Source organism: Cryptomeria japonica, chromosome 4 (assembly GCF_030272615.1).
Source record: "Cryptomeria japonica chromosome 4, Sugi_1.0, whole genome shotgun sequence".
Lineage (NCBI taxonomy): Eukaryota > Viridiplantae > Streptophyta > Pinopsida > Cupressales > Cupressaceae > Cryptomeria > Cryptomeria japonica.
In genome coordinates this window covers 95,331,640-95,346,028 of record NC_081408.1, presented here as the reverse complement: position 1 = coordinate 95,346,028, position 14,389 = coordinate 95,331,640, and the positions used below count along the sequence as shown (strand labels likewise).

Here is a 14,389-nt window from a genome sequence, read left to right as displayed (position 1 = left end):
GAAACCCGGAGGATGAATTTTGGTATTACTTGTGGAACAAGATTCCATCTCTTCCTCCAGAAGTATTTTTTGCTTCCAAAACCCCGACCTTGTTTTGATCTCTAAGGTGTCTGGGAGATTGTGAATCGGTTGCCAGTTAATACACAACCTAGAGACCATGCCAAAATCAGAGGAATCTACATATTCTTCTGTCATCACAAACTCACCTAGTTTGCTGCCTATTTGTTTTAGGGTTTCCAGATCCTTATATTTTCGAGGAAGTCCAGGCAGTTTTATCCAAATGAGGACAATGTCCACCAAATCCTCATAGGGGTTGAAGTTGGGTTTCCAGGTTGAAATGGTGAGTTCTTTCCCTTCCAGAAAAAACAGCCCATTCTCTATAATCCAGTCTCTATCTTGAACTGTTGGGCATACAACTTGATAGTATCCATTTCCTAGGGTTTTCAGATCCATCCCCTCACCCCAACTTTTATTACACCAGTACCTAAACTTAGAAAAAGCCGGCCAAGCTCCTCCCTATTTAACAACAAGAGCTTTATTAGACAAAAAACTAATCGACTCACTCCATTCTTCATTTGCAATTTCTAAAGAAAGGACCCTACTATATTTTGCATTAGGGTTTACCTCTAACACCTTTGCTGCATCAGAAGAGGGTTTTGGTCGCCAAAACTTCTCTTGGACCGTTTGAAATTGCACCCTCGGGCCAGAGAAGAGGTCTCGATAACCACCAAAACCACCAGATTTATGAGCCCTTGAAGAGCTGACACCATGATCCCCAAAACAATTCCATCCTTTAGAAATCACCGGAGCCTTCCATGTCCATCTATTTTGGCTGTTTTGCTTCGGAAAACCATTGTTCCAACCATTGTTGAAGTTCCTGCCTAGAGGTCATCGGGATCCTGCACCGCCTCTGTAGAGGAAACCCTCATGTTTCCTGAGCCCAGACCTACCGCTCCGGTCTTGATTGGTTTCATAGGCATCGTTTCAATAAAGTGCTTTACCGATAACTATCGGGTTAATACAAATGCTATATAATATTGACAACCGATAACAAATCGGGTCAAGTCAAATATCATTTAATATTAACAGTTGATAATAAATCGGTATGAGATTAATACGATAACTATAGTTATCCGATCTGTTCTATTTCAACCATAGCATATGAAATATGGTCATAGCACGATCGAGTATATATGATAATGATGTTCAAGTATCGAACTGTGCAATCTGATGTGAAATGCATATAAGGATGATTATAACAAGTTTATTCATTCAATCATGAAGTCTACCATTAGCTTTTAGTGACATTGATAAGGTAGATGATTGAATGAGAGATAAATAAAGTCTCTCATTCAATCATTTATCTTACCGAAGCTACTTAGTTTCAACAAAATGAAATCCTTAGTTCTTGCTTTTGGGGTGTCAAAGGAAATGAAATCCTTAAGTCACACATTGAGAGCTTCATTGGAAGTGAAAGGCTAAAGTTGCTGATTGGAGGGGTCATTGGAAATGATCAAAATGCTTAAGTCACTGATTTGGAACCTCAAAGGAAATTGCCATGCCTTAAGGTCGTGCTTTGGATAGCTTAAAGGAAGTGGGAATGCTTAGTTCGTGGATTAAGAGCCTCATTGGAAATCTTAGTGGATTTGAGGCATAAAAGGAAGTCCCAGTCCTTAGTTTCCTGATTTAAGGCATCAAAGGAAGTGATTAATCCTTAGTTCCTTGATTTAAGGCATCAAAGGAAGTGATCAATCCTTAGGTTGTGTTGATGTGTTTTTCATGCACATGCAAACACAGAATAAAATACCAAGGTATCTTATCCTCTCTTGAACAAAGTTTCCTCGAATGCTGAAGATTTCGCCTAAGGATTATTCGAGAAGACTCCAAGGTTCTTGTATGTAGGGTCTCTACTTGTGGATAAGCTCTTGCGGTATGATATGATTTTGCTGGAATCACAAGGGGACTTACATTTGATGACCTGAGCGTCTAATTTACTTTGGATATCACTGGAACGTGGGTCTTTACTGATCCTTGATTTTTTTAAAAAGGGAAAAAAGGATAAGGGTTGGAGAGGAATCTAATTCTAATGCTAAGAATGTAGGAGCAATGGATGACCTTTGATGAAACTCTAACTAAGTCTTGCTTTGACATGCTATGATCATCTCCACAAGGTTAGTGCGATCTTCTAAAGATAGCTTTATGATGTTTAGATCATCGCTACAAGCATAGACACCGTTAGGTTGATGCATATCAATGAAGAAGCGATAATTGAAGTTAAGCTTAAGTTGAATGATTCCAGTTGACTACGCAAGGCAAGTTTGCAATAAACAAATTGCTAGTAGTATGGATATACAAATTTCACCATTGATCATACAAATTTCTTCCATTCATCTAATAACATGAAATTAAACTTGAGAAGTATAGAGACCATGCAAATTGTAGAATCGACACATAGAATTCACCATTTCTTCAATGAAGTTTACATGTCTTTTACAACAATGTCTTGACAACAATCTTTGCCTTCTCTTTCTACTCTACTCTAAAATGCTATCTACTATTGAGCTACTAATTATTGACTATCTCTCTTTTTCTACTCTGACTATTAACCTTTACAAATGAAGAGCCAGGGCTTTATATAGAGGGCCCTTTACAAATTGACGGCTCTGATTGACTTAGAATCAATGGCTAGGATTAAAGAATAGAAACCCTAATTAGGGTTTGTTATAACAAACTTCCTTAGCCAATGAGAAAATTACATTCCAGGAGTGAGGACCAATAGGAAGTAGGGGTAGGTACACTGAAGTTTGTGCCGTCCTCGATGAGTCAGGGACATTGAATCTGGACATGCTGAGGTGGACCAATCCAACTGGAGGAAAAATGACTGGGATGCCACCTTGTCTGATTGTGTCTTGGTTGATCTCTTTTCTGTCTTTTGACGCGATGAATGATGTACCTCCTTGACTCCCATATGCTTGATGAGGCTTCCTCATTGTCAAGTGTTCTTTCTTTGGTAGCATACCTCGCCTTGAAGTGTCATTCTTCTCTGTCATCATGTGGTTTCTTCATGTGGTAGAATGAGGTCTTGAGGCTAGCTTTCAACTCCTCGAACACTTGAAGTCTTCCAACGCTTCAAAACACCTTGAGTCCTCCTTTATGCATCTGGAACGTCCTTGATGGTGATGGGCTTAGAATAGGTCATCCTTTTCCTGGCCTGATTATCTGCCACCTACAAAACAAACCAAAAGATGATTAATTACACATGATATGTTTATCTCACATAAGCATTTTCTACCTTATATCATCAACAAAAAGGCATTAGAATGAAATTCGCTCAAGATCCTCCCTAGGGACAGGCCCTATAAGAATTTCACTCTGGACCCTTTGGAAGGGTTAGGAGCGAAATTTGCATTTTAGCTCAAATTTCATCATCTCCTTGCTTTGAACTTCTCTTGACCTTTGAATCGCTTTCTCTTGAAGACATCATTGATTTGACCTCCAAAAAGACCAAAAAAGAGAATTTCCTTTGGACCTTGGCCAAGGACAGGACCTATAAGGAATTTCGCTTTGGACCCTTTCGAAGGGTAAGGACCGAAATTTACATTCTAGGACAAATTCTATCATTTCTCTACTCCAAAAATGCCTTCCAAGGCAAGCATACACTAGTCTTCTCTCCACCAAGGCTTGGGAATCCATCTCGTAATCTCAATCATGGGCAAATTAGGTGATTTTGGGAATTTCGCTCTGGACCCTTTGGAAGGGTTAGGAGCGAAATTCTTGATTTGCTTTTTTTCCTTCACCTAGATTCATTCTTCATACCTTGCTTTCCTTTGACTCTCAACTTTGGATCCCCCTCTCACGAAGAGAACACTTGTTTGACCTCAAAATGGCTTGAAAGGAGAATTTCGCTAAAAATCATGGCCAAGGACAGGACCTATTTAGGATTTCGCTTTGGACCCTTTGGAAGGGTCAGGAGCGAAATTCAAGTTCTAGCTTGGAATCTTCATCATTGGTGGCCACAAGTCATTCAAAGGCATGTCTAGGGGCATCTTCAATCTTAATTCACCCCGATCCACACTTGGCTTGACACAAAATTGAGAGGAAAAGGAGAGAATGAGAATTTCGCTCTGGACCCTTTGGAAGGGTCAGGAGCGAAATTCACATTTTGAGCTCATTTCTTCATTTTTTTTTTAACTCCAATCCACCTCAAAAGGCAAGGACACATCACTCCACTCCCATCCATGCCATAAAAACCAAGGATTTGACCTTCTCCAAGGGGAAAATAGGTGTTTTCAAGAATTTTGCTCTGGACCCTTTGGAAGGGTCAGGAGCGAAATTCATGATTTAGGACAAAATTCTTCACTCCTTCACTTCTAATCACTTTCTAAGGCAAAAACATGTCAATCCACTCCCAAATATGCCCAAGGAATTAAGATGTTGGTCGAGGCAAGGAAGAAAATGAGGTTTGTGGAGAATTTCACTTTGGATCCTTTGGAAGGGTCAGGAGCAAAATTCAAGATCTTGGACAAAATCCTTACTTTCAGTGCTTTCATTCTCTTCCTAAGGCAAGAACATGTCCATTTACCCCTACTATGTCCAAGGAACAAGGCTTTTAGTCTAAACAAGAAAGTAAATGAGGTTTATGGAGAATTTCGCTCTGGACCCTTTGGAAGGGTCAGAAGCAAAATTTCCATTCTAGGTTGATTTTCACCATTTCATCACCTCAAACCTTCTTTCAAAGGCTAGAACACCTCAAGATCACTCCAACCATGCCTTAGAAGTCCAAAACTTAACCATGACAAGGAAGAAAATGAAGGTTATGTGAATTTCGCTTTGGACCCTTTGGAAGGGTCAGGAGCAAAATTCTTACTTGGGCTCATTTCTCAGTTTTTTCCTCCCTTCCTTGGCTTGAATATAACTTCTTAGGCCTCCTTCCATCATGATCAAGTGAATTTGCTCCTCAAGTTGGCATCTAGTTCAAGATTTTGTGAAGAAATAGGGTCTTATATGAATTTCGCTCTGGACCCTTTGGAAGGGTCAAGTGCGAAATTTACATTTTGGGTTGATTTCTGACTCCATTTCCACATTTCTTCATTCAATCAAGTGAATTGCCTTCAATAATACCTGGGACATGGATCAGCTCATGGCTTTGATCAATGTAGAGTGTCCTATAAAGGAATTCGCTCTGGACCCTTTGGAAGGGCCAGGAGTGAAATTCCTATTCTAGATTCAATTCACCTTGGATTCGACTTGACTTTGACTTAGACTCAACCCTTTGATGGATTTCCTTTCATAACTTTGCAAATTTGCTCAACCACTCACTGACTTAGGTGAAATCTTAGGTCCTTTATGGAATTTTGCTCTGGACCCTTTGGAAGGGTCAGGAGTGAAATTTGACATTTTAGTCTCTCCGTTAGGATTCATATATGGAATATAACATTTAAGTATAAGTTATACTTTAAGTTATATTCCATATATATTGTCAGGATGTTTGAGAGTGGTTTCGGACCTCCAGGAGTTATAATGCAAAATCTAGTTTTTGGAGGATTCTTCAATTTTCCAGACTTAGTCAAATTTCAGGATCAGGATGACATTCCAGACTTAGCCAAATTTCAGGACATTTGAGGATCAGGATGACATTCCAGACTTCTCAAGGCGAACTCGCTCTGGACCCTTGATGTAAGGGATGGGACCTAGGAGGACATTATGCATTCAACCAAGGTTTGATTTAGCAACTTGAAGTGCGACCAGATAGTACACAAAAAACACCCTAGGAATGATCTAAATAACCCCTAATCACTCAATTGACTTGACCTCTTAAGGAGATCCACCTGACTCAAGCCGAGCCTGCTACCCTAGTGACCTCCTTGCCGACCCTTCAAATGCAAAAGGTCAATAGACAAGAACTTAGAAGACCAAGAAAACTAACCCTAGAAAGCAAAAGGTAGGGGTCCCCATTTGCAATGGGGGAATGTGTGAATACGTTACAACAGGTTGCTGATTTAAGGCATCAAAGGAAGTGATCAATCCTTAGGTCGCTGATTTGGACCTTCATTGGAAGTGATCAATCCTCTTCTTGACTTGCTATCAATTAAGATTGCAACATCGTACTTAGCAAGATCATGACCTCATTTCAAGCAATGAGATGCTCAAGGCTCAGTTTGTGGATTTAAGGGGTCAAAGGAAGTCCTCTCAAAATGGCAACTTTGCTGTCCTAGTCCTTTTGCTCTAAGCTTCTCAAGATAATTTGAACTTCAGCTCCCTTTTCCTTAGAATGTTGACATCTAAAACTAGCTTGCCTTAGCGAAATTTGCACTTCAACTCTGATTTTGCAAGTAAAAGATGATGATCAAATGAAATGATTGTCGATAAAACCTCCATTTCGCAAGCCTTGAGAATTAACTGATCTCACTCAAACTCAAAGAAAGAGACTTGACCTGATTACTTCTTAGCCACCTGAGATACCACACCTTTTCGAAGTGAAAAGCTAATAGCTAAAGACTCTACAACTATCCTAGAAAGCAGAAAAAAGTGGAGGTCCCCATTTGCAATGGGGCGATGTGTGAAAACGTCACAATAGTGACTTTATTACAAAATGTAAGGTTTACATTCTAATACTCTAGGTTTATGACCATTTCTTCTATTTTCTTCCACAACATCCAATTGGATTTGGAGAATTTTCATTATATCTAACATTTTCTCAAATCGTTGTGTGATATGGAGAACACTTAGATGTCCACCCACTCTTTTTGATGCATCTTTATATTTGGATTTGATGCAAATTCACAATTGGTGATCTTTTCACAACCTGATTACAACTCCCAAGGAATCTTATACCGAAAAACTTGGTGTTGGAAGACCCTATTCACTCTTCTCCTTTCAGGATTCTATTATAAACTCAGATACCATCTAACTCAAAGTGTCTAATTAAAGACTTTATAACCACACTGCAAATGATGACACTAAACAACTTTGCATAGCATTTAACAAAAACGTCACAACATGAACTTGTTTATTTGTTTTAAAACAGAATGACATCATAGGCTTTATTTGCTTCAACACAATTCAAGTTCTGGCCGATCAATACAATTTAAATATGCTAGGATCTTAAAATTATTGACAAAAACTTGTTTTCTACCTAACTAATTACACTTACTATTCTCAAAAATGAATTTCAGCCAGCTTAGAGGAAGAAAGATGTAGAAGGATGGTGCCAATGAAAAACCTAGTACATCACTCTATAATGTGATAATGATCAATTGTCTATGGATTAGGCATATCACCTTGAAATGTGTAGATTCACCACCTTTTGGATGTAGATTAAGATGCAAGTCTCAATAATTGATGCAATTCCTCTTCTGAACTCTATTAGGACTAATAATTAAATAGGTAACCTTGGTGCAATGTTAAATACTTTGGCCTATAATCCAATTAAGGCACCATTCTACAATGAAATTATGTTGTGGCTTACAAATAAGCATCATGTGCAAATTAAGGCATGTGGACGTGTTCAGGATTCCTGATAGAGACTATGTTCAAACTGCTATGTTGATTGGTTACAAATGCAATATTGTGCAGCTAGATGATTGTTGACTGCTGACTGCAGACTGGGCCTGAAATGACTATTTTGTAATTGTTGCAAGAAATTTGTAAGTGCAGTAATGCAAAAGGACAGAAACACTTTGAAAGTATCTGCAAAACACAAAACATAAAAACAAATGTTTTTGTTTTTAGGCCAGGATGCTCTTACATCAACTCATGTATTTGCAAGATTTGTCATGAGAACATCTAATTGCACGTCTTTGTTTTACTTTGGATTTGTTAGAATGTTCGTTAGTTTGAATTGCTCATTTGCATTACAAAAAATATTGTTTCTTAAAATACCATCAGAGTTTTTTGATAGTTATATATATTTTAAAAACTTCATATTTCTTAACATACTGCAATGGTTAAGTTAATGTCATACGAAACACACCATGCATGGATTGGAATGTTTTGTTTGATACTTAGATGCTTTGGATTTTTTTTGCTTGAGAATTTTTTTTTTTTTTTAAAAGATGGATTTTAAGTATTTTTTTAATTTGCCAAGTTTCGCTGAGTTGCCTTGTCTGAATGAATATTGGGTATGCCTATTCACAAGATTTCAACAATTGAAGGTGAAGAACTCTTCAATTCAGTTTTGCTTTTTGCAGCTGTGATGGAGTGTGAAGTGGCCTTTTGGTTTTTAAGATTCATCAATACATTCTTGCATGGTAAAACATATTTTTTAGAGATTTGGTTAAGTTCTTCTTTTCAGTAGTTTACTTTACCAAAGATATGCTTATTGCATGAAAGTACATTCAACCTTTGAAATTCACTCATACGGTCTGTGCTGTGTGTACAAAAAATCCTCTTTCCGTAACTGTTTTTCTTGATTTAATGACCTTCGATAAAAACAATGGTTGATTTCTTTCAAAATATTATTATTATAAAACTTCAAATACGTTTTTTAGTCTCTTTTGTACTTGAGAAGGTTGCAAAGAGCAAAATCAAGAATCAGCTTCTAAGAAATATTTTTCTGGTTAAAATTGTCTAAGCATCCTTTGAAAATGCTCTTCATCTTAAGAATGTACATTTAATCTAGGAGTATCAATCCAATATGAGATTGAAGGCAAATGTTGCCAAAAACTGGTATTCCAAACCATTTCAAGGTAAACATGTTTGGAATAAGATGAAATTGTTTCGAATAAAATTTGGGTTGATTATTATGGAAATTCTATTGTCATGTTGACTATGTGAGTTTTTGCTAGTTTTGACGTCTTTTAATTATTCTTATATGGTTTGGCCCTATGTGATTATGTTTTATGGTCTCAATCAAAATGCTCTTATTAGTTATTACCATTTGTTACACTCATGTGATGGAAAAGGCAAGGTTTTAGGAACTCCTGAGTGGCTGCTATCTTTCCTTTGGCATTTCTTGTAATAGAAAGAGAGCTCTTATGCTTTAGTTAGTTAACTTTCTTTGTGCCTGTGGAGAATGGAAGTGGATTTGCATCTTTCAACTGTGTATCAAAGGGACTGATACTGTGGGTGGTCTCCTACTTCTGGACTGTCATTTGTCAACTTCCATGAAATAATTGTTCATAGTAGGACATCCTATACATGCTATGCAGATTATATGTGTGTATTGTCTCATTGATACATCATTGGCTAATTAAGGTTTCTTGTTTCTGTTGTTGAATTTTAATAGTAGTCTTTGCTTTAGATTAAATGTAAATAAGTGTAGAAGCTTGTTCATGGCTAAAGATGGCAAATTTTCTTCAAATCACGACATACTGGTGGGAATCAACTGGGAGAAAGAAACATTTCTATCAAGCAGAAGGGAATCGAGTGGCAGAAAGTGTTGAAACTTAGTAGCTTCGGTAAGATAAATGATTGAATGAGAGACTTCATTTATCTCTCATTCAATCATCTACCTTATCGATGTAACTACAGTCTAAATGTAGACCTCATGATTAAAATAAATGAACTTGTTATAATCATCTTATATGCATAATTGATCATACTATAATCATATTACTCATGTTGTGATTGTAATAAAATCAGACCAGACTTATGATAACTATCATAGCTATCATATGATAACTATAATAGTTATCATCTTAATCTCACATTATATCGATTGGTTATCTGATGATTATATTATTTGACATAACCCAATTGTTTATCGGGTGATTATATTACTTGACGTGACCTGATTGTTAATCGGTTGATTATACTATTTGACGTGACCCGATTGGTAATCGGTTTATCATGTTAAATGACGTAAACTGATAGTTATCGGTATAACACTCAAATGAAGCAGTGCCTATGCACCGATCAAGAAATGTCTTGATCGGGCATGTCAAAAGACATGTCCGGTCAAGGCATGCCTTGATCGGTGGGCATTGCCTATAAATATATATGTCAATGAAATGCTGTATGTGCATAGAAATAATTAATGTTATCTTCAGCAACCTGTGACATAAGAAGCAACAGAAAAAATCAGTAAAAGAATAACAATATTATACAACTTCAGACTTGAACATAAATTTGAATATCATTTACAGAAAGAAACAGTTCCATCAAGCTGAAGGAACTTTTCACATCACTAATTAACTATTTTTCAGACACTATGTTATGCATATATTCATATAAATTAGCTGCATGTTCACTCAAATCTTTGAATGTTTGATGTTTTAAAATCCACCTCGTATATTAAGCTGAAAGCATCATGTGTGTTTCTTTCCAGTGCAAACTCGATCTTGATATCAACTGCCCTGTTTTCTGTAATTTTTTCCCTCTTTGAGAGGATCTATTTGACAGCAATTTTTCATTTTGCGTGTGTATAGAAATTATTTGTACAATGTTTCAAATTGGCTGATTTTCACGAATTAGAAATTAGCTACATGCTTCTGCAGCAAAGGCTTTACTAGCTATATTTATAAAGTTCACATGCTTTATTTTTCAGATGGCAGGTGGCCTGTGTGATAATCTTCTGACTTGCATAGTGCGAGCATGGGACTTCAGCAAGCCCCTTTTTGTTGCTCCTTCTATGAATACCTTCATGTGGAATAGTGCTTTTACCCAGATACATTTGGGTGTACTAAAGGATTTAAAGATAACAATTATCCCTTGTTTAACTAAAAAGCTAGCATGTGGCGACTATGGAGATGGTGCAATGGCAGAGCCTTCTGTAATTGACTCAACTTTGAGATTTTCAACCAATTTAACTCGTAATAGTACCTTCTAATGCCTTACAAATTTTGGATTTTCGTTTTGTTTATGCTAACCATCATATCAGCTGCCTACTGCACCATGCTAGCAGAAATTCCTCAGCAGGGTTTGAGATAAGTTATCGAGAAATCAAGGGTAGGCTGGTATTCCAAGAGTACAGTTAATTTTTTTTTTGACCTTCATTGGTTCTTGATGATTGCCTTGAAAGATTTTATTTATTAATCATTTCATATCTGTGGCGTTTCATGTCATAAATGAGGAACCTAGATGAAATAGTACTAATGTTTACATAGCTTCTGTACACACTATAAAAATTGTGAACACTAGGCTATCGTTGCTGCCTTTATTGATTATAGGTTAAAATTTAATTTTACAAGCATAATACTTTCTCTTTAGTGTTGCTCAAACTTTAATACATACTTCTATATGAGATATTATTATACATTGAAATTAAAGACAGCACAAAATTCTCTTTGAAACAAAACATTACATATATAATGCTTGTTTCATATTGATACCAATTACTAGGGCAATGCTTAGGGAAAGTGATTTGAGGAATGAATATAACAAGAAAAATTCTGATGATATTCTGATCAGTGAAGCCAAGACTGGTTACTATATTTTAAAACTGAATAATGCATTTCAAATTTCTGACATGCCAATTTAGTCAAAAAGATATTAAAAGTCGTCATCATCATTCTCATCATCAAAATCTAATATTGGATTATTTAAAATCACAATTGTCCATATCCTTCAACTGTAGCTCTCATATGCTAGAAGAAACTGTAAAAATAGTTGCCTTCATATTAACATTAGGTCATATACTGATCTTAATGGTCCTAAAATAGAAACTTCTTCTTGCTCACTGAGATACTATAAGAAATAAACTATGCCTGGCAATTTTTTTCTAAATGGAGCAGCGTACTAAGATCAAGGAAGTGGGTTTTATGTCAATTACCTATTTTAAACTTTTTTGGCATATTCCCCTTGCACGTTGAATGCATCCTTTTACATTTCTGGTGTTGAACCGATTAATTTGTCTGCCTTCATCATCTTTAATCTCTAAGCCCTTTTTCTGCGATGACAAGTGTTTTAACCTTTCATTTGAATTTTTGTTTAATTTGGACTAGTTACAAACCATGCAGTATGCATGGTTGTGTGTAATGTTCCCTTTTGGGAGAACACTACATTACATTGTGCACCTGGTCTTTATTTCAAGCCAACCAAAAGTCTAAATTATGAGTGGAATTTAATTCTATCCAAAAACAGCAGCAGCTAAGGCCAAGCAGTTTCATTTATCTGTGATAAAATTAGCTGGCAATGTTGTCATCAATTGCTGAAGAGACATGGACATTATTCTATCTATCATCTTAGAGAATCGTTTGTAGAATGGAAAAACATAACTAGATTATAACACAAGATAAATGAAATGGTTGAACACAAATGTCACATTACAAACTTTGCGTGTACTCATTAAAAAGTTTTAAATGGTTTGGTGAGTATTGTATTGTTTCAAAGGTAAAATCTAATGGCTTAGATGTGCAGTTGATGACTGTTAATTGATATGGCTAGATTTTAATTTAGAATGAATAAGTACAATAGAATTTGCGCTTAAATAATTAAAACAATCAAAAGTAAGTTTGTTCTAGTTAAAGCCTTTATTCATTCAATAAAAGTACAGTTATAAAATTTCAAATTATGAGCTTAATAAGTGTGATTCATCAGTCTTGTTTTACAAATGCAATTAGTGGTCAATATTTGGTAAGGACAATTGGGAGTGAGCTTGAATAGCTTTCAGCATCATTTGCCAATCCACCCATTTATCCATGTTCCTCTATTATGATGTTATAGTGAACCATCGAGATTCCATCTTGATGTTAGAATGGAGACATGTTGTTGGTTGGGTATAATGTCATCTAGGTTATAGTTTGTTTTAAAATATGAATTTTTTAATATTGGAAGATAGCTTACAAATATTTGAATTAACTGAAATTAATGTTTGAGTTCCTTACGAGTATCAGTTGTTAGATATTATAATAAGAACCCAACGATTTAAGCACTTCAGCTCAATCCTTTCACACTTTTTGTATTATTATTTAAATAAAGGTAACAATTATAAATGTTCTATATGGAGCTTTTGCAAGAGGCATAGCTTATAAGAATATATTCTCATTTTGCAATTTTTTTTTTTTGCTTGATGCTGTTTAATCATTTTCATACATACATACATACATTATATATATATATATATATATATATATATATATATATAAGTTTTTGTGGGCATATATATCTATGTTTCTATGTAGGTATATATTTGCTCTATTCAGTTTCTGTCCATGTACGTGTACGCATATATGTATGTCTTTATGCATTATATTTATAAACATCTTTGTGTATTTGCATGTATATATATGGTTATGTATACTTATATGCACTCATATGCATATATCTACAAATATATATATGCATATACATATATATATCCATACTTGTATATCTGTATATATGTACATATATTTGCATGTATATATGTATATATGTGGTTATGTATACATATATGCACTCATATGCATATATCTACATATATATATATATATATATATATATATATATATATATATATATATATATATATATATATATATATATATATATATATATATATATATATCCATACTTGTATATCTATATATATGTACATATATATGCATGTAAGTATATTTTTGGATATTTAATCCTGCTATATGTGTGTATCTGTCACATTTGTGGAAGTGCCATCCCAATTTTGTCATGTCGTATCAAATTTGAGATTGTTGAACACTCTGTCATTTGTTCTTTGTTTGTCTTATATCCTAGTGTCTCCAGTTTGCTAAGGATTCAGGCCGTGTTTTGCATATTTCGCCTTTGAGTATAAATATGTTTATATATATAGATATTTATGTATGTCTCTATGTGAGTGTGAATATGTATCTGTCTAAGTATGTATTGCATGCAATAATGACATCTTTTTGTCTGTATTAAACCCTAAATGCCTACCACCATACCTTGTTTATATTCTTTTGCATCTATAGAAGGGAGTAGTCTCTGCTCTAAGGTACTATTGATAGGTATATATGTGATTACATGTGCTTATAACTATATATATGTTCGTATACCTATATATATAGTTATATATGCATATGTGCATCTATATATGTCTATGCTCATATATATGCACGTGTACACATAATTATATAAATACAACTGTATACGTACATATATATCTCTATCTGCGCATGTACCTATATATATATACCTTCATTCTACATGTGAATGTGTTGTGAATATACTGTTTCTAGGTTTATGTCTCAATTTCTGTCTGTGTATGAGTATCTAGATCTGAATGCTTGTGTGTTGATGATGTAGTTCTATTTGTTCCATTTGCCCCTAAATTGGCTAGCTTATTTGCCAATGTGTTTGCTTCCCTATAAATGTGATTGGTCGTGTAGTTTGAGAAGCTTCCCATTAGCTAGAGGGCTCTATCCAATAAGCTTTTGAGCTCCCAATTCGGCATTGTCCCGGTCCTTATTGCATTAACAATAATGGCCGAGTCCCCTTCTATTTCTAATTTGGATATTTTTAATTGTTTGCATAG

General features: G+C 35.3%; 1 protein-coding gene across 2 annotated transcripts in view; it reads left to right on the top strand.

Annotated features, from left to right (window-relative positions):
* LOC131032956 (probable phosphopantothenoylcysteine decarboxylase) overlaps nt 1–10,986 on the top strand; it is a 97,611-nt gene extending 86,625 nt beyond the window's left edge. For both annotated transcript variants that reach the window (XM_057964059.2, XM_057964060.2), the window contains one exon: nt 10,487–10,986. In XM_057964059.2, coding sequence (XP_057820042.2) covers nt 10,487–10,768 — 282 coding nt within the window. In that variant the 3' untranslated portion in view covers nt 10,769–10,986. The remainder of the gene's footprint in view (nt 1–10,486) is intronic.
* Nucleotides 10,987–14,389: the final 3,403 nt, after the last annotated feature.